The sequence below is a fragment of the Dendropsophus ebraccatus genome, unplaced genomic scaffold (genome assembly GCF_027789765.1).
Source record: "Dendropsophus ebraccatus isolate aDenEbr1 unplaced genomic scaffold, aDenEbr1.pat pat_scaffold_1418_ctg1, whole genome shotgun sequence".
Classification (NCBI taxonomy): Eukaryota; Metazoa; Chordata; class Amphibia; order Anura; family Hylidae; genus Dendropsophus; species Dendropsophus ebraccatus.
The window spans coordinates 21,616-43,908 of NW_027208839.1; the positions used below are offsets into that span (position 1 = coordinate 21,616).

The following is a 22,293-nucleotide window of genomic DNA, read 5'->3' on the forward strand; positions in this document are numbered from 1 at the left end:
ACGGCACAGGCACAAAAAGCCTCCAACATGCAGATTTTTTGGTCACATTACATCTAGAATAATTTGGGGTGGGCAGATTGTGAGTACACAGTCACTTTAAGACCAAAATTAGCTACCTGCTGAGAGCGACCTAAAATAAAAATAATAGTAAAAATAAAGGAAGGATTCCAACTCACCTCTTCATATGAATGGTCACGGCAAGGTCTTTCAGCAGGAAAAGACAAGTCAGAGAAGTCTACCAAGTAGTTATAACCTCCGGGTAGGTCATGAAAATCTTCATCAGTTTCGATCATCTGTGTATAAAGGAAATATACTGCGTGTCACTGTATATTATTATACAGGGAAATGAACAAAATAGGAACTCTCAGAAGTCAGATAATGCCAGTGTCTATGTATCAGAGGAATTGTAGCAGAACCAAGGGGATAAAAACCTACACAGTTAAGTGATCATCTTCATGGAGCAGTAATTCAATATGTAAGTAATATCAGGGATGTTCCCCGCCACTGCCATTTTGAAAATGCCTGGTTCCACAGCTAACCACTTTCTCTGATATTTTGACCCTGCAAGACATGCCTGCTCAGCAATCGCTGGCCATAGCAGTGACCCATATCGGTCAGTGAATGGCTGTCTACAAAATAGATGGTTTTAGCAACTCTGCCCATTGTGTTTATTCATTTACATGTTGAACCCCAATAACATTTTTTAAATTATGTATATATGTGGCCTCATACCTCTTTATGTAAATCCCATTTTTTTTATTCTACATGCTTACCCTAACTACAAGATTGTAGTTTTTGAATCCAGCCCAGGTGAAATACTCTTTAACCCAGGATGGGTAGGTGAAGATCTCATCTTTAAATGAAACAGAAATAGCATCTAGGTATGTATCGAATTCCCAAGTATCCTTCAAAACTTTTGTTCCTGATGGAGGTGAAACAATGCCATCGCTAGGACAATAAAGCATCAAATCAAGTGTAAGTTCATCAGTATATGAAAGTTCACAGTATTATTCAGGATTTCTACTACCATAATTAAGCAGTAAAACTGGGCATAATAACAATGTTAAAATGAAAGCTAACATATACATAGATATTATACTATAACAATTTTTCCTGTTATTTGGCATAAATGTTAGTATGCTAGTTAGTTCACTTTAGAAGACTTCTAGTTTGAGTTACAATATTAGTCACAACTAGTGTTGAGCAGACTGGTCGAACTGTTCGCTTTCGGCAACATTCTCCATGCCCGAACGCTCTGCATTTGATTCCCGTTGTTAATTGTGAAGTTGGATGCCTCCCTAGGGAGTTCTGGAAACATGGATAGAGCCATAGGCTCAACACTAGTCACAACCTATGGACAAAAGTGGCACTATTGCTAAAAAAAGACCCTTTTTTTAATCTTATAAATCCCCTCTTACCATATTATCATAGCTGTCTATGTGCACCTGTGATAAAATTATCCTTTAATAATCCAAAATGACAGCAAAGGATGTTCTGATTTTTAATCAAAAATAACAATAAGTTTGATTATATTTGCTCAGCAGTCTGTATATTGTAGCTGTGAGTCTACGCAGGGGGCATTATTATGCTAATAGCAAAACAGCATGAAAAAGGAGGAACATTATTTTGTAACATGTGTACCATTGTAAATTATTAAGTTTATTTGACTTTTAGACTTAACTGGTCTACCCCTGTAAATTTAATTGTATTTAATCGTGGTTCTATGTTAATATTCACTAAGAGCTTATATTAAAGGATAAAGGGCAAAATGTATTTTTTAATATGTTATTACATAAGGAAAGTTAGACAAATTCTTAATATACACTAATATGGGAAATGCACATAAAGTAGATCAGGCAGGGTTCAATTCCTCTAAAAACCGTGACGTCACGAATCATGTGTAATTTATATGAAGTGTCCAGCAGGGGGCGCAGTATATGGAGAAATTACATTGTAAGAATAACTATATGACAAATTCCAGCAGCTCTGTCCACGGCACATAGGACGAAGCTGCTGGCACTTGTGGTGCGGCTGCCTCCCCCCCCCCAACAGCAGACCCCAGACCAGTGACCCTCCCCCAAAACTACCCCCATCAGAAGTGCCAGCAGCCTTATCTACAGCACATAGTACGGGGCTGCTGGCACTCTCTCTCCTCTCCCGCTGCAGTACATCTGTTCAGTGGAAGAAGAGAGAGACCGGGAAACGGCACCTCCTCTCCGTGCAGCTCAGGCACCTGGGGGAAGGGGGGGGGGGGTGTTTGGGGTGAGCTTTGGGGACCTTAGAGGGGGGGGTTTCACTAGTCTGGGGTCTGCTGATGCGGGGGGGGGGGGTCTGTTGGCACTTGTAGTGCGGCTGCCCCTGCCCTGAGCAGGTACACCTACTTTACTACTTAGCCAGAATAAAAATTTACATTAATAAATTAAAAGTTATCCTTGAAATCCTTCCACAAGCTATATACCAGTCTGCTCAGTTCCCCTGTTTTATACCACCATGTCTGCAGATTGGACTGCATTTTCAATAGAAGTTCTCAATAGAAGAGACGTTCCCTTTAATTGTTAATAAAGAGGCTGGATATTCACCTGTCATTTGGGTCTTTCAGTAACCTCCCAACATCTAGTATATCTCCTGGCTTTGGTGTCCATGTAATCACATTTGACAATTTAGTAATAAGCCGATTAAGTGATGCAGCATCGTTCTTTAAGTTAGTTTCTTTAATGTATCTGTTTTAGAAGCAAAGACACAAACAACTTGTTGGATATATGTTAGCAATATACCACTTTTTCTCTGTACATAGAAAACATTTTTAGTAGTGACTACATCTCTCCTTACTTAGATAAAACATTCATTTTAAAAAAGCTTTAAAGGGGTTAACCACTAAAACATGGCCACTTTTCCCCCTATTGTTGTCTACAGTTCAGGTGTGGTTTACAATTAAGTTCCATTTACTTCAATGGAACAGAGTTTCAAAACCCCACCCAAATTGGAGACAACAGTAGGGGGAAAGTAGCCATGTTTTTGTAGCGCTGGATAACCCCTTTAAAGAGTACCTGTCATTAATTGACATGTCATCAGGCATGCAAAGATACAGGTAAGAGCATGGCTCACTAATTCTGTTAATTCTTACTAAGGGCCCTTTTACACAGAAAGATTATCTGACAGATTATCTGCCAAAGATTTGAAGCCAAAACCAGGAACAGACTATAAACAGAGATCAGGTCATACATGAAAGCCTGAGATTCCTCCTCTTTTCAAATCCAGTCCTGGCCTTGGCTTCAAATCTTTGGCAGATAATCTGTCAGATAATCTTTCTGTGTAAAAGGGCCCTTAGAATGACCAACATGGAAAAAAGGTATCAGGGTAAGGCTAGGTTCACACTGCATTTTTGAAATCTGTTTTTTTGCAAAAAAACGGATGAAAAAAAACGTATGCAATGGTGTGCATCCATCCTTCCATTGACTTCCATTATAAAAAAGAATACGGATCAAAACGGATCCGTTTTTTTGACGGACACAAAAGTAGTGTCAGCAACGTTTGTGTCCATCAAAAAAAACAGATCCGTTTTTTTTTTTTTTTTTACAATGAAAGTCAATGGAAAAATGGATCAAAACAGATGCACACAAATGCATCCAAATGGATGAAAAAAAACGGATTGCAAAAAAACGCAGTGAGAATCTAGCCTAAGGTATCGGGGTAAATGGAACCCATCAATGCTTGCAGATTACTGTTGGACAGTTATCCGAGACAATCCCATGTATGAATACAAAAGACGTGTAAATGCACCAAGAAGCCATTGAATAAGGACCTACATCCCAGAGTTCAAAAAACATAATTTGTAAAAATTCTTAAGATATGCCTGTAAATTGTAGTTGATTTCAGATAGAACTAAGTTTCCTATGAATATTTTTCAAAAGTTTATGAACAGTAAACTTGCTTCCTTATGATTGAAGAAGTAATAAATATGTCGGCTATTATACTGTATTCTATACAATTCACAAATCAGTAACATGAAAACTTTTCCATATCATAGAAACTAAAGCCAATTAACATTTTTCCTTGTGATATTTGAATACCGAACATAAAAATCATTAAGAAATGGATAATTTTATTTCGGAACCAAACAACTTTTGAAAATTTGTTGGCCAGTGTAATCTTTCTGTGTAAAAGGGCCCTAATAGCTTTATTGATTATAATGGGACTAAAGTGTTGTAATTACTAGTGGGTGGGAGTCAAGTGCATTGCTGCCGCCGCTATCTCCCTGGCGGTTTCTTTGTATCGTAGCAAGTCTCAGCAGTGAGAAACGCTGCGATCACTAACTTTTGACATGCCTGATGACAAAACAAAAGATGAGATCAAAAAGCACGAGGGTATATAGTCCACAAATGCTTAGTTTATAGTGGATGCCTGCAGGAGAGTCTACAATCCCAGTGTGGACCCAGGAACAACATGTAGAGATGGAAGACTCCCACAGCTTCTGAGATATCACAAAGGTTCGAGCTTTATTACAACATCTGGTACAAAAAAAATGCTGTTTTGCATTTTTTGGACCTGATGTAATAAAGCTCAAACTTTGATGATATTTTGAAAGCTGTAGGAGTCTTCCATCTCTACAAGTTATTCCTGATGACAAGTCAAAAGTTAGTTATTTATAATGACAAGCACTCTTTAAAGTGACTCTGTACCCACAATCTGACCCCCCCCCCCCCCAAACCACTTGTACCTTCGGATAGCTGCTATGCAGTTATTGTCCTAAAAAACAACCTTTAAACTGGCAGCCCCATGCCCAACGGCGGTGGCCTAGATTGTGTATGCATTAGGCTGGCACAACCTCTCTGTCCCTCCTCCCCACCCTCTTCATCATTAGGAATGCCACTGGAACATTTTCTCCTGTCTGAACTTTACACAGGTGCCTTAACAATCCAGCCCATGTTCAGTATTCACATAGCTGATTAAGGAGACAATCTGCCTGGAGCATTCCTAGAGGGACAGAGGTTGTGCCAGCCTAATGCATACACAATCTAAGCCCCGGACGTTGGGCACGGGGCTGCCAGTTTAATAGTTGTTTTTAGGACAATAACTGCATCACCTGCCTACAGACCCCAGGATAGATCTTGGATTAAAAGCAGCTATCCGAAGGTACAAGCGTTTTTTTTTTTTTGGGGGGGGGGGGGGGGGGGGCAGATTGTGGGTATAGAGTCGCTTTAAGGCTTGAGTCATACACAGCAGCTGTATTTTGGAAAACTGCCACTGCAGTTTTTGGGCCAAAGCCATAAGTGAATCTAGCAGGGAGGAGAAGTAGAAGTACTTCTTCAATATTTACTATTTCTTTTGAATCCACTTCTGGCTCAAAAACTGCAGTGGCAGTTATCTAGAAAACACAGCACAAAGGGACAGATAACCAGCACTGCTGGTTTCCAAATAATACTGTACAATGAGAGTAGGCTCTGAGGTAATAAACGTTGTATATACATATACATATATTGTGCATGCAAAAGAGTTTCCTTCTGTACTCAGAAAGCGGTTTTTCAGCCTCCCCCCTCACTTCAGAAGAAGGGTTTCTGTGTCCATTTTCCTCTATGGAGGAGGGAGGAGCATATCATCCTGCAATCTTTTTCCACTGAGTTCCCAGACTAGCACTGACCTTTTCGACCTCTGAATCCAGCGTTTTATCTGCCCAGACAGTCTCTAAACAGCAGGGCCACCTGTCTGCTCTTCCTGCTCAATCCTCCCTCTCAGCCCCTCCCCCCTTCTATGTTATAATGGGACTCAGCAAACCTGTCTTAACGTTGCTTCTCTGTTATGATGACGGTTTTGTCTGATAATGAACATATAAGGGGGGAGGATGGGAAACAGATTTTTTGAGTACAGAAAGATGCTTTTTTTTGCCTAATAAAACCTATTACACAGTTTCTTAAAATTGTTTATTTTATTTTTTTTCAGAAATCAATAGTACAACCAAACAGTTACACTATAAAATGAGTATTATGCCAATAGTGTAGCATAAACAAGGCTTTTAATGGACCAGCTAGAAAGTGGTCTGTTTAATTGCCAGTTTAATTCCCTGTTTAATTCCCTATGCCACATGCACAAAAGTTATACCAAATAAAAAAAAAAAAAAAACCCAACAAGTATAAATACTGTACATTGCACATCCAAATAGGTGTAAGAAAAATTATCAATTTCTTTATTGGACACACATGGCAAAAGACTCACATGCTAAAATCACTTAAAAACACATTTTCAAAAGACTGGTATAGGTATAACATAGTGAACCTCACTCCCCTCCATAAAGTTTAAGGCAATGTTCATACTAAGCAAAACTACGGCCGTTGTTGCCGATGGCAACAACGGCCGTAGTTTTTGTGCAGTGGAACACAGCCTATTAAGCAATGGCATCCCGGCCGGAGCATACACACATCGTATACGCTCCGGCCGGGATCTGTGCGGCCCCGCAAATAACTGACAGGTCAGTTAGTGAATTCCGGCCGCAGAAAGACCTGTCAGTTCACACAGTGAAGCGAGCGGCTCCGGCCGCTTGCTTCACTGTGTGCTATGGTAAGCTCATCAAAGCTCTGCGGCTGGAAAGATAATCCGGCCGGTACTTAAGTACTGGCCGAGATGATCAGGCTAGAGACCGGCCGTGGTCACGGAACGGATGGTCTCATACGTAGTGTGAACATAGCCTAAGGCTGGGTTCACACAGAGTATATTTCAGGCAGTATTTGGTCCTCATGTCAGGTCCTAATAGCAACCAAAACCAGGAGTGGATTGAAAGCACAGAAAGGCTCTGTTCACATAATATTGTAATTGAGTGTATGGCCGTCATTTAATGGCAAATATTTGCAGTTATCTTAAAACAACGTCCGTAGTATTGAAATAATGGCAGTTATTTACAGTTATATGGCGGCCATCCACTCAATTTCAACATTGTGTGAACAGAGCCTGTGTTTTTAATCCACTCCTGGTTTTGGTTGCTATGAGGACCTGACATGAGGACCAAATACTGCCTGAAATATACTGTGTGTGAAACCAGCCTAAAAGAGAGCAGTACAGTTAAAAGAAAGCCAATAGGTAGACTCGACCACTAGATGGCTCCAAAAACCCTCAATATGCAATATAATCAACCTGCAAATGCAATCACATCAAAAAACAAAGAGCCAACATGGGAATGCAAAATACAACCTCAAGATACACCATAGTTACTGCTCTCTGGGGTAAGTGGGCAAGACATAGCCCATGTCTCCCTTACTCACCCCATAGAGAAGTAGCTATGGTGTATCTTGTTATATTTTGCATTACCATGTTGAGGTTCACTGTGTTATACCTATACCAAAACTTGTTAGTTTATTTTCTTTAATTTAGTATAGCTTATGCTTCAACAGGTTGATTGGCACTGCCTCAATAATCCTTTTCTGTGGTGTCCACCAACTTTTGTGATACATGCACAAAAGTTAACATTACAAAAACTTGCCATTTTTTTATTAATTCCCACCATTGAATGGAGGTTTGTCATTAAGAATGCAGCTTTTACTTTTAGGCTGGGTTCACAGTGGGTTTTTGCAATCCGTTTTTCTCATCCATTTTTTGAAAAAAAAAAAAAAAAGGATGAAAAACGGATTGCAAAAACGGATGCATTTGTGTGCATCAGTTTTGATCCGTTTTTCCATTGACTTCCATTATAAAAAAAACGGATCAAAACGTATCCTTTTTTTTTTTGACAGACACAAAAACGTTGCCGACAATATTTTTTTTGTCCGTTAAAAAAAAACGGATCCATTAAACGTATACTAAAAACGCAGTGTGAACCCAGCCTTAAATTACTGCTAAAGTTCAGTTTGGATTACATCTATAGTGTCACTGTTGTTATAACTTTCAAAAGTTGGCGGACACACAACGGAATTCCGCGGACATTGTCCGTGAGAATTCCATAGTATGAACCCACCCAAAGAGTCTAAAAACAGGAAGTCCCGTGTTTCCCAGGTCATCTGCGCTCACAGAGAAGGCAGTCATTTGATTGATGGACACGTTGAGGCGTGACTTTCTGTACTGGTCAGACTTCATGTGTTTAGTCTCTTTTTTTCAACCACCTAAACTAAACTAAAAAGCCGCCTTCAGGAGATTAAGGGTGGGTTCACATGTAACGGAATCACATCAGATTTAATGCTGAGAGTTTGCAGCGAAATCCACCTATTGAAACTGACAGTGTCAGGAATCACAGCAAAAATTCTGTTTTTTGTGAACCTGGCCTAAATCTGGATTTCTGGTAAGTATAGCTTAGTTTTACAGCATGATTACAACAAAATAAAATGAATGTATACTGCATATATAGCTGAGCATATATAGCTGAGCTTCATAGCACGTGGGGACCGGCTGCCATTAACCCCTGCAGCAGCTGCCTCAACATTTTAAATTGTGGCAGGAGCTGGGCTCTGGTCACTGTCCGATCGGGACCCCCACAGTGTAATGTAATGCAGGATCCCAATCATTTTTACTGACTGCCAGAGGTCTCTTACCTTCTTCCCGGCAGTCAGCTTGATGGTTAATGCATAGAGTCTACCACAGGCAGGCTCTATGCAATGATCACAGATAACACTGATTATTGCTATGTCCTGGCATAGCAGTGATCAGTGTCAGTAGTCTAATGTAAAAATGTTAAGGTCCCCTAGGGGGACTTAAAAAGCATTAAATATTAAGTTTTAAAAAACATGACATAGCTCCTTCCCAAAAGTTTAAATAAACTCCTTTCCCATTTTATAAATAAAACATGTAAAAATAATAAATTAAATAAACATATTATAGACCGTATCATGCGTAATCATATGAGCTATTAAAATAAAAAAAAATTGTTCCCTCATGGTGAACAGTGTAAACAAAAAGACGAAAAAACAACACCATAATTGATTATTTTTTAACCCCTTGCCTCTTCAGCCTGTTTTGGCCTTAATGCCCAGGGCCTATTTTTACAATCTGACCTGTCTCTCTTTATGTAGTTATAACTCTGCGATGCTTTTAACTATCATGGTTATTCTGAGATAGGAATATGTCACAAAAAAACTCTTTATGTTTGTGGTATACTTAAACAAAAAAAACATTTGTGCAAAAATTAGAAAAATTTATATATTCAAAATTCTCTTTTTCTGAGAAAAATAGTCATGCCACATGAACTAATTATTACTGCATCATCTACAACAGGTCTACGAAATTTTGCAGCAATTTTTCAAATTTTCAGGAAAATTTCAAATTCAGATTTTTTTAGGGACCAGTTCAGTTCTGAAGTGGATTTGTGGGGCCTGTATGTTAGTTACCCCCATAAATCTCTCCACTGTAAAAACTGCACCCCTCAAAGTATTCAAAGTAACATTTAATAAGTGTATTAACCCTTTAGAAGTTGGAGGGTAAATTTAAAATTTTCTTTTTTTTTGGCATATATTCCATTTAATCCATTTTTTCCTTTAACACAGCAAATACTAACTGAGAAATGGAACTCACTATTTATTCCCTTATTTCAATGTTTCTAGAAATCCCCATATGTGCCGCAGTGCGTCACCTGACTCAGACATGACAGAAGCCTTGTGTATTTTTGGGGTCTTATCTTACTTCAGGGTTTTTTTAGCCATTATATCATGTGACAAAGGCCTGGGGTGCCAAAATATTCCTGTAAGACAAGTTGACGTTTCCATCGTACCATTCTGGGGGACATGTGACACCCTGACAATTTTTTATCAAATTTTTTTATGAGGTTGTAATTAAAATAAGAAACACAATTTAGCAGCTGTTTTTCATCATTTTGTTTTTGTATGCAGTCGGTACGATTACAGTGATATCCATTTTATATAGCTTTGTTATAGTTTATGGCATTTATACTATAAATACTGTTTGTGTCTTGCATATTGTAAGACTATTTAAATTTTTTCGCCAAATGGAGTTATGTGAGGGCTTTTTTTTTTAGTGGTTCACCTTTTGGGTACATGTGACGTTTTGTCATTTTGGTTAGTTTTTTTATGGCATTAATGAGGCAGGATAATAATGTAACAGGTTAATAGACAGGGTCATTACGGACATGGCGATACCAAATATGTCTCTTTATTTATAGGGGGATCATTTATAAAGGGGGATAGGGAACGTGAATATTTATTTATTTATATTTATTTATTTTAATTATTTATTTATTCATGTATTTATTTAATTATTTAATTTGTTTATTTATTTGTGTGTGTGTGTGTTTTGTGTTTTTTTTTACTTTTCAGGTACATGTATACAGTACAATGCATTACAGCACATGATGCGTGCTGTAATACATTATACTTTATACTGACTGCTCATTTAAACGATCAGAACCCTGCCTCAGTGCAAGGGCCTGATCATTGTATATCATTATGCGGCTTCAGGGGGGTTACCATAGTAACCCAGACGCTTCCCGATGCGTCTGGGGTTACTATGGCAACCCCCGAAGCCGCACAATCGCTTGCGCGGCTCTGGGGGGGGGGGGGTGAGTGAAGCAAGGGGAGGGAGATCGGGGGGGGCCGGGGGTTACCGGGCCAGGAGGGGCACAGGGATGGAGATCAAGGAGTGGGCGCAGATCGGGCTGGACGGAGCAAGGGAGGGAGATCCGGGAGGGCAATCTGGGAGCTGGAACAAGCCGGGGGGGAGAATCGGCAGTGGCCGCGGGAGGAGGCAACGTGCTGCAGCCTCCTCCCGACGCACCGATCAGTGGGAGGCACTAAAGCTTAACTGCCCGGGGGAGCGCAAGGGGTTAAATTACATTTTATATAAAAAAGTATTAATAAAAAGTAATCAATATATCTACACAAATATGGTACTAATAAAAACTAGAGATTGTGGTGCAAAAAGTGTCATCCCATACAGCCCATTAGGTTAAAAAAATAAAAGGTGTTATAAGAGTTATAATAGGGTAATTTTAATACCTATTTGCAAAAAAAAAGTTTTACTATTAAGAAAATAGTAAAACATTAGAAAAGCTATACAAAACATGAATATCACTTGTAACAGTTTGGGGTGTGAGCTCAGGTAAACAGACACTCTAAAAGCAGGTTCTTGTCAACCAGACGTGTCAGCCGCTTTATTTCCAAGCATAGAAGCTCCGCAAACAAAATACAGCTTTCTTCAGCAGAAATAAGTCTTTCAAACGGCATAAATGAAAATCTACAGAAATCATACAGTCCTGTACAGTATCCTGGAGTACAGACACAGCAGATACAGGGTTATTAATCACCCATTTGTATCTCAGCAGTCTCTCCTGGTATACAGCTCCAGTATTAGCAGCAGAGCAGGGTCCACACCATGCTGCTTTCAAGTCCAACTCCCATCAGACTAGCTAGGGTTTTAATCCACCTTCACCTGTGTGGAGATCAGCCCCTCAACCTCTTAGTAGCTGGTGAGGAATATACCTGCCATGCCAGATTAACCCATTCAACCTGCTACATATCCCTCCCCCCGGCTCCAGGCCGTAGGTCTGGACACTTCCTCCTAGCAAGCAATGGACCTTTGAGAGCACATCCGCATTCTGATGTTTTCTCACAGATCTGTGCAACAACTTTAAATTTATATTCCTGCAGAGCTAAGAACCACCTGGTCACTCTGGAATTGCGGTCCTTATTCTGAGCCATGCAAGTTAGGGGTGCATGGTCTGAAACCAACCTAAATGGTCTACCAACCAAATAGTACCTAAGGGCATCGAATGCCCATTTTATGGCAAGGCATTCCTTTTCCACAATGGAATAGTTTTTCTCTGCTGATGACAGTTTCCTACTGAGGTACATTACAGGATGCTCTTCCCCATCTACCATCTGTGCCAACACGGCACCTAATCCTACCTCTGACGCATCAGTATTTACAATAAACTCCTTCTTAAAGTCAGGGGCTATCAGTTCCGGCCATTCACACAACACTGACTTTAACTTAGTGAAGGTTTTTTCAAAGTCCAATGTGACTTAGCCTCTTCAGTGCAAATGGCACATATTATCCTGAACTTAGTCACCTCAATTTCTTGGGGCTTAGATCCAGTATTTGACAGCATCTAGCTATACATCATGCTTAGTTCACTATAGTAGATCACGGTGAACCAATGGTGGCAAGTTGGAACATTAGAGAGATTCTCCTATATCACATATCATAAAATATGGACTATCTTGTTTTAGTAGTGTTAATAATTGGCACTATCCTTTGTTTATGCATATATAATAGGGCTATCATCTTGTCTGCCACAATATAGCAGTGATATGCAGCCTCTGGCTGCAGACTGACACATTCATGGCTGGACCTAAGTGACATCTGGACAGTCAGCCGTTCTGAGGGAACTAACCACATCTGAACCTGCCTAAGTGACTGTCCCAGTCTGAGCTGAAGACTACAATATCATCTAGATATGCAGCAGTATATTTTTTATGAGGCCTCAAGACCTTGTCCATAGCCCGTTGGAATGTGGCTGGGGCCCCCTGTAGCCCAAAAGGCATGGTAACATACTGGAACAAACCCTCAGGGGTAGAGAAGGAAGTCTTTTCTTTGGATTCCTCAGACAGAGGAATTTGCCAATAACCTTTAGTGAGGTCTAACATTGTAATATACCTGGCTGGCCCAAGACTTTTTATTAATTCGTCAGCCCGTGGCATGGGATAGGCATCAAATTCAGAGACCTCATTTAGCTTCCTAAAGTCATTGCAGAATCTCCAAGAGCCATTGGGTTTGGGCACTAGAACAATGGGACTGGACCACCCACTAGAGGATTGCTCAATGACCCCAAGCTCAAGCATTATTCTTACTTACCCTGTAACATCCTGTCGTCTGGCTTCTGGGATTCTATAAGGGCGTACATTCACTCTAACATGGGGATCTGTCCGAATCTCATGTTTTATCACATCTGTCCTTCCTGGTATTTCTGTAAAGAAATCCCTGTTTCTCTGGAGGAACTCTTACCTCTTGTTGTTGGGGTCGGGACAGAGTTTCAGCCACCTTAACTTTATTTATCTCACTAGGACCTTCTTTTCTAGTGACTACCTCTGCAGACAATGACTCGCTCTCTTTCCAAGGCTTGATGATTTACATGTACTGTGTGTAATCTGGTTTATACTGTTTTTTTTTACTTGGCTGAAATTTACTTTATCGTATTTACTGCCATTCACAACTTAAACTTACATTCCCTACAACCACTAACCTGCTTCAGCAACCTGACATATCCTGATACACCACTCGACCTCGTATTGTATACCACACTGTTGGCCTTGTCCACACTGGCTTCCTGTGCCTGCAGCAGTTGTTTGACCACTGGAATTATAGCCTGCATTCTTTCCTGCATCTGGCTCACATGTTCCACACACACTTTTGTAGGGACTAACCTCTTGTTCCCAAGCTTCCTTGACTATATCAAGCAGTCCACAGGGATGACGACCGTAAACCAATTAAAACGGTGAAAAGCCCTTGGAGGCTTGTGGGACTTCACAAATGGCAAAAAGTAAATAAGGTAACAGCATATCCCAATCACGCCCAACCTTACTTACAACCTTTTTCAGCATGTTTTAGGGTCTTGTTAAACCTTTCAACAAGGCCATCTGTTTGAGGATGGTAGACAGAAGTACGCAAATGTTTAATGTGAAACAGTTTGCACAATTCTTTCATTATTTTTTACATAAAGGGTGTACCCTGGTCCGTAAGGATCTCCTGTGGCAGACCCACTCTAGTAAACACCTGAAACAGCTCTCTGCAATTACTTTAGAAGAGGTATTTCTTAAGGGTATAGCCTCAGGGTAACGGGTGACATAGTCTAAGATGACCAGGATATATTGATAACTAGGGATGGTCCGAACCCTCTGAGGTTCGGGTCGTATGAACCCGAACGCTCGGCATCAGATTCCCGCTGTCTGTCCACTCCGTGGAGCGGATGGATACAGCGGAAGAACCGCCTGGAAAACTGGGATACAGCCTATGGCTATGGCTGTATCCCAGTTTTCCAGGCGGTTCTCCCGCTGGATCCGCCCGATTGGAGCGGCGGCAGACAGCGGGAATCATTACCGAGAGTTTGGGTTTGTACGAACCCGAACCGAACTCGGTTCGGACCATCCATATTGATAACCTCTTGCTGATTTGACTAGAGGGCCCACAATGTCCATTGCTATACGCTCAAAGGGAACTTCAATAATTAGGAGTGGAACTAAAGGGCTGCGGAGCATTTATCTGACATATAGAGCAGGAACTACAAAATTCTCTTAATTCCTTATATACACCGGCCCAATAAAATCGCTACAGTATGCGCTCCAGTGGTTTTTCAACCCCTAAGTGACCTCCTAACACGTGTGTGAGCCAGTTCAAGGACCTTGTGCCTATATTGTTGAGGCACGACTAACTGCTCAATAACCTCATCATTTGACTTATTCACTCTATGCAGTAGGTCATTGATCAACACAAAATATGGGTAACACAAATTTGCCTCACGATCCTGGGGCACACCATTCAAAATTTTTATATTTTCAAATACTTTTTTTTGGCTAGGGTCTCTCAACTGAGCAGTCCCAAAATTGGTCCTTGGAATTCTCAAGTCATGTACATCCTGCTCAGAGAGAGAGTCTTCAGTCTCATCACTCGCTAAGACACAAAATGGAAAAGGAATATTTTTACCATCATCAGGATCATCATCATTACTGTGAACAGATAAATCTTCCTTACATGAAGCCTGGACTGTGTCTACAGACCTCAATGTTTTTCCCAGAGTTGCCAGAACAGGGGAAGTCACAGCCCAGAATCAGGTCATGTACAAGCCCAGAAACAACCCCCACTTAACAGGTCACAGTTCCTATGGGGTTTCCACTGTAACCTGAGCACAAGGGTATTCCTTGGTGTCCCCGTGCACACTTGGCCTGTAGTAGAGTGACCATGCTGCCTGTGTCCAAGAGGGCTTGTACTCGCTGGCCACCTATCCAGATGTCACAACTGTGCAAAGAGTCTTTCAACATGGCACTGGCAGAGTTTACAGCGTGCACTAACATAGACTGGCGCCTGATGACATTGCAGTCCATGGGCTCCTCAGGCGGTGGGCACTGAGCCACAATGTAACCAACCTCATTACATCTCCAGCAACGAACTTTAGGGGGCTGGTTAGGTGATATGACCCTGGGCAGAGGGCCAACATTGGATGGAAAACCTGTGGGGCAGTAAACCTTGGACTTTTGCGGCTCTCCACAGCATCCCTTGGTCCCCAGCGTATCTGGGTATTTCTCTGAGGTGGTGGAACCTCAGAATTTTTTATAGTACGGCTTTCTGTTACAGAATGTCTTTCCAGAGCGCACATCATTTGCTCAGTATTCTGGGAATCGCTCTGCATTACCAAGTGTTGCAAGTCTCTGGAGAGGGCACAAAACAGATGTTCTGTGACCACGCGGTCAACCACATCCCGTGCAGAGAGTCTTTCTGGTTCAAGCCATTTATGAATCAAATTCATCGGGTCATGCACTTGAGACCTCGGAGGTTTTCTGGCATCATACTGCCACTGATGTACTCGCTGAGCACGGACAGCCAGGGTGACCCCCAGCCGTGCAAGTATTTCCACTTTAAGCAGAGCATAACTTTTTGCAGATTCTGCTGACAAATCACAATAAGCTTTTAGTGGTTCACCTGTTAAGAATGGAGCCAGAACCTCAGCCCATTGTGAATCAGGCAGACATTCCCTTTCTGCAGTTCGCTCAAACAAAGCAAGGTAAGCCTCAACATCCTCTCCTTCCACCATCCGTTGCAATGCCCTTTGCACCAACTTTTTGGCATTGTCCTTGGCAACAGTTAGAGGAGAGGTATGAGGGACAGGTCCAGTCACTTTCAATGCTGCCAGTTGTTTCATGAGCAGGTTATTGGTTGCTGAGCCTGCATGACCTCAGCAGGAGCCTGCTGCTGTAGGTTAGCTTGCACAAGCTGCTGGACTAGCTGCTCCATGTTTGTGGATTGCTCTGACACCAGATTAACAGCTTTCACCCAGGACATACACTGCTTGCTGGCTTTTAAAGCTGTGGTTCTTCTTAGCAGCTGAGAAGTAGCACAGATAATGCCCACAGCATACCTCCACCATATGTAATGGTACTTTTACACGGTGCGATAATTCGCCCGATCGCACGATTAATGATTTTGAATGAACGATGTTTTTTTTAAACCGATCAGCGTTTAGACGGAACGATACATCGTACAGAAATTCGCTATGCGATCGTTTTAGCCTATCTCATACATAGGGGAAATCGTTGAAAGAATGAACAATCTGCAAATTTTTTGCGAACGATCAACGATAATTTGTGAACATGTTGAAAGATCAAAATGAACGATTTTTTGCTCGTCGTTTCATCGTTCGCTGCGTTTACACGTACGATTATTGTTCGAATTTGACCATTATCATGCAAAAACGAACGATCAATCGTCCCGTGTAAAAGTACCATAACAGTTTGGGGTGTGAGCTCAGGTAAACAGACACTCTAAACGCAGGTTTCTTGTCAACCAGATGTGTCAGCCGCTTTATTTCCAAGCATAGAAGCTCCACAAACAAAATACAGCTTTCTTCCGCAGAAATAAGTCTTTCAAACGGCATAAATGAAAATCCACAGAAATAATACAGTCCTGTACAGTATCCTGGAGTGCAGTCACAGTAGATACAGGGTTATCTCTCACCCATCTGTATCTCAGCAGTCTCTCCTGGTATACAGCTCCAGTATTAGCAGCAGCAGAGCAGGGTCCACACCATGCTGCTTTCAAGTCCAACTCCCATCAGACTAGCTAGGGTTTTAATCCACCTTCACCTGTGTGGAGATCAGCCTCCATGTTAACCTCTTAGTAGCTGGTGAGGAATATACCTGCCTTGCCAGATTAACCCATTCAACCTGCTACACACTGTATTCAGACCAGACTAAAGAATAACGTGCATTATGGGGTTTTTGGCATTAATTTTCTGGTAGATTGAAAGGTGCCATTACAAAGTACACTCATAGCTGAAAAAACAAGCCCTTACATGGCCCTGTAGATGGAAAAATAAGAGTTATAGCTCTAAGAAAGCGAGGAGGAAAAACAAAAAGGCAAAATTTAAAATTGTTGCGGTCATTTTAGGCTCTGTTCTTAAGGGGTTAAAAATAGCCTTTTAAAAATCTAATTTACATATTAATACATATATTTGGAAAATTATATTTGGTTAAAAAGAAAAAACCCTAAAGGCAAATAAAAGGCATCTGTCAAATACTAGTGTGAATGACTCATAAATGGGAATTATTGGTTGTAAAGCTGCCCTAGTATAGGTCAAAATGCATTTTAACTGTGTTAAAGGTGAAGGTGGTGGTTAGGGTAAGAGTCCAATGTTATAAAATCTAGTTAAATAACTGGAAATTCTACCTTCCAATTTTGTAAATCTCTCTTTAGCTGCCGTACCTGGCGACTGAAAATTAATTTCAAACAAAAGCATAAAGCAAATGATCTTCAAAGTCATCAACTAAACAAAAAAGTAATATAAATTTTCTAACAAAAACAAAATCTAAACATAAGTTCACATGATATTGTTGCTATCGTCACCACAATTTAAACAATTGAGCATCCCTAATAATAACTGAAGAACCAGGTAAGTACCTGGCAAATAGAAATCCTAATAACACTAACATGTCCTAGCAATGCGCAAAAATACCAGAAAAGAGTGCTAATAAACAAAAAATGCATATTCAAAATATATCTGAATTCATAATAATACTTTATTAAGGACACAGATTAAACCTGTACACGTGGAAGAACAACCATAAAGATCTACAACACAGAGGACCTGTGGTATTGACAATAATTTTGGAAAGCCAAAAACCACCTAATCCAGTCAGTCAATTTGCGTAACAGCTATTGACTTTTATAGGAGTTGCGCAAATGGCACACTCCATGAGCTACTCTGTCTCCTGCATTTAGGAGACACTATATCCCAAAAAATGTTTTACAACTTAGGTATAATATACTCCATGGATGTTCTCAGGACTTGGTAAGGTGTGATTGTAACTATTATATGTAATATAATTGTAACTATTACAGTATAATATTGGCCCATATTCACCCCATGACATCACCTGTGCACTTGCAGAAGGAATGCCTACTTGGGTGTGTGTGTGTGCTAATTCAGCGTTTCCCAACCGGGGTGCCGCGGCACACTGGTGTGCGTGAGAACCCGCCAGCTGTGCCGCGGGATCCCGGTCGGAAATTAGAAACTGTCCCTTTAATATCCCTAGAAGCTGCGGCCGCGCAGCTTCTAGGGATATGCCGATGGATTGATGTTCCGCCCGCTCACACAGTGAGCGGGCGAAACATTCAATCGCGCACAATGTCAGAGCAGGACCTGTCAGCGTCCTGCTCTGACATTGACTCCCATAGGCCGCGGCACTTCATGCCAGCAGCCTATGGGAGGCCGGGACGTGACCTCTCCGGCAGGCGTGATGATGTGACGTCATCACGCCTGCCGGAGGTTCAGTCGCCGCGGCTCACAGGACGGAGCCTGAAGAGGAGGGAGAACACACAGCGCCGATTAGGTGAGTATGATGGTTTGTTGTTTTGTTTTTTTTAAAACTATTGGTGCATATTCTCATACTGCAGGGGGCATTATATGGGGGCATACTGCAGGGGGCATTATATGGGGGCATACTGCAAGGGGCATTATATGGGGGCATACTGCAGGGGGCATTAATATATGGGGGCATACTGCAGGGGGCATTATATGGGGGCATACTGCAGGGGGCATTATATGGGGGCATACTGCAAGGGGCATTATATGGGGGCATACTGCAGGGGGCATTAATATATGGGGGCATACTGCAGGGGGCATTATATGGGGGCATACTGCAGGGGGCATTAATATATGGGGGCATACTGCAGGGGGCATTAATATATGGGGGCATACTGCAGGGGGCATTATATGGGGGCATACTGCAGGGGGCATTATATGGGGCATACTGCAGGGGGCATTAATATATGGGGGCATACTGCAGAGGGCATTATTAATATATGGGGGCATACTGCAGAGGGCATTATTAATATATGGGGGCATACTGCAGAGGGCATTATTAATATATGGGGGCATACTGCAGGGGCATTATTATTATATGGGGGCATACTGCAGGGGGCATTATTATTATATGGGGCATACTGCAGGGGGCATTATTATTATTATATGGGGGCATACTGCAGGGGGCATTATTATTATATGGGGGCATACTGCAGGGGGCATTATTACTGTATGAGGGCAAAGCAGGGGCACTTGTACTCTGGCCTCATGGCCATAGTACGTCTCATTGTACCCTTTTATACTGCAGTTATATGAGCCACATAATTATCAGCACCATATACTGTGGCTATACAGTGCACATCACCACAGTATATGGTGCTGATAATTATGTGCTCATATACGTGGGACTGTATGTATGAGTTTTCATGGGACTGTTATATATATATATATATATATATATATATATATATATATATATGGGAATACATGGCACTGTATGTATGAGGTTACATGGGATTGTATATATGAGGGGGTTATCCTTTTTTATTTCACTTTTTTTAAAATGAATAATTTATTGAAAGGATCTCTGCCCGGCATATGTCACTCTTGAGGGCTTAAAAAGCAGCTCTTGTGGTGATAAGAAGCTGATTTAAAACCCCCAAGAGTGAACTCCGTGAACTATATGTATAATATGTACTGTTTTAGTGTCATTTTGTGCCATTTTGGTTGGTGGTGTGCCCCGGGATTTTTTAAGTATAAAAAGTGTGCCGCGGCTCAAAAAAGGTTGAAAATCACTGTGCTAATTAACCTATCACAAAGGATGCTATCTACTGGGAGAGAAATCAACAGAAGGGATGACCTACAGTGGGGTCCTATAACATTGGGGGATACTACATATTGGTGGGCTTTCTGCCAGGGGGATGCCTACTGGGGAGGGTGTTGCTAAGTACCAGGGTGGATTGTCTACTGGGGTGGTGACGCTAAGCAGGGCCAACTCCAGGTTTTTGCGGGCTCTTGGGCGACAGAGCCTCAGCGGGCCCCTCATCCATCCACTAGGCACAGTCACTTGAGACACCACTAACATACACAGACACACACACATAACTGACTAACACACATTACTGACTTAAACACACACATTACTTAATGACATACACATTACACGTTACTGACTTACACACTGATTACTCACTGACACACACACACACACACACACACATATTACGAAATGACACACACTACTGACTGACACGCATGTGGTGTCCTACCACGGGAGCTTCGTGTTTTACACCTGTCGCAAAAAGCGTCTCCTCTAGGTTCAGTGGTGATGAAGGTATCATTCTGTAGTTTTACCACTAGATGTCAGTGTTTATTATATATGTTCTTGTGGATTGCACAGCTGAAGCTAACAAAGGGCTACTGTTTCTTATGTGTTATGCATTTTTCTTGTCCAATGGAGATACTCTTTCTTTCTGACCCATCCCTCTCCTTTTCTATGCACACATTCCTTTCCACCACTCACAGGGTTTCTTACATATCTCTGTAGGAAGTAGTCACTTGGGGGAAGGAAGTTTAGGGATGTGTGCGGCTGGACCTGCTGCTCCACAGCTGGATGCTGCTGGACGGAGGTGACAAATGTTGCTCATCGCTTAGTTTTAAAGTCAATCACTTTGACTGGCACCCTGTGCAGTCCCCAGTCTCCCACGATGGTAAGAACAGCCCAGTACATACACTTACTTTTTCAGGGAAGTTTCATGGCTCTACACATTCAGTCAGCAACTTTAGTGCTTCTGCTCCAGGTCAGCAATGAGGGGATGGGTGAGGCCTTTAGCTATTTACTAAACTGAACAAATACAATATTTCAAAACTCAATTCTATATACAATTCACAAGTGATAAAGGACTTCTTACTACTCACTTGTGTGAAAATGATTTGGGATTCTGACTTCTGACTATGTCCTAATATGGACACTGTACATACATTACTGACTGACACACACACATTACTGACTGGCACACGCATACACGTACATACATTACTAAATGACACATACACACACATCTAAATGACACACAATATTTATGGGTTCATTTATTGGCTGGCAATACATATGGAGGAACTCTCCAGCAGGCACTCTTTACCGGACATGTATGAATTGGGACGCTTACAGTCAATGTTTATTGTGGGACTATGCCTGACATTATGCATGGGGCTGTACTGCAGTTACCATGCTTTATAGGGTAACTGTGTATAGGGTCACTCTCTTACAAGCACATATGTGACCCTTGGGGACACTTTACATGCATACTTTCTAAGGACAATGGACAGGCACAGTAAAAAGAATTTTATGACAAGCTATTTGAAGAGGGTGGGTAGGTTTGCCTTTTTTATTGGTGCCATCAGCTTCCTGTCAATGTCTGACAGTAAAGTATTATCTAACTAAACTAGTAATAAAAAGATTATATGTCTTGAAGCATATAGTAAAGTTTAACCTATGAAAACAATATTTGTTTATGCATTATAAATCATAATATCCAGTTAAACATACTTATCTGATGGATGAGCCTCAACAAAGTAACCTGCAAAGGGACAGAAGATACGAGGGTTCAAATCCTTTACGAGCTGAGCTTTGTAGTTCAGTAGTTTCTTTCTCTCTGTTTTTATGAACTCTGCTTTCCATTCCTCTGTGAAAAAAGGCACAGGCAAATTTCTTTATATTAGATATTTAATGTATTATTCAAGTTGTTTTAAGAACCCCCCCCCCCCAAAAAAAAAAAACAAAAACAAAAAACACAGAGACACACAGACACCATACTCACCATTCCCTCTTGATTCGCCCGCTGTCCGCCTCTCCGTCACTGCCGTCCGCTGTCCAGCGATGTCTCTCACTTCCGGGTCCAGGGAATGGGAAAGGCTGCCAGTGCGCTTGCGCACCGGCAGCCTTTTCATTGGCTGGAGCCCATCACATAGCTTTCAGCAAGCTCAGCCAATCAGGGCTGAGCAAGCTGGAAGCCATGTGATGCGCTCCGCCCCCCGGCTCTGACGTTGTTGCTGTCACAAGATGGCACCCGGAAAAAGAGGACGGTGACGACCGTAATAGGTAATGTATAATTTCTTTAAATTTTTTTTTGGGGGGGGGGGGAAATCGGGTGTCCGAAAGTGGGGGAAGGGGGCCAGAACGGGTATTTAACCACATTACAAAGTTATATAACTTTGTAATGTGTGTTAAATAAAAAAAAAAACATTTTTTTGTGGGAGTTGTCCTTTAAAAGTTCCTGTCATTATATGAAAAAAAA

At 41.5% G+C, this 22,293-nt stretch overlaps 1 protein-coding gene across 1 annotated transcript in view; it reads right to left on the reverse strand.

Moving 5' to 3' along the window:
* LOC138775220 (cytidine monophosphate-N-acetylneuraminic acid hydroxylase-like) overlaps positions 1-21,707 on the reverse strand; it is a gene marked incomplete at its 5' end in the record, with an annotated part of 34,266 nt that extends 12,559 nt beyond the window's left edge. Inside the window, 4 exons of the mRNA XM_069955857.1 lie at positions 177-293; positions 774-948; positions 2,580-2,720; positions 21,546-21,707. Of these exons, the coding sequence (XP_069811958.1) occupies positions 177-293; positions 774-948; positions 2,580-2,720; positions 21,546-21,707 (595 nt within the window). The remainder of the gene's footprint in view (positions 1-176; positions 294-773; positions 949-2,579; positions 2,721-21,545) is intronic.
* Between the last annotated feature and the right edge of the window lie 586 nt (positions 21,708-22,293).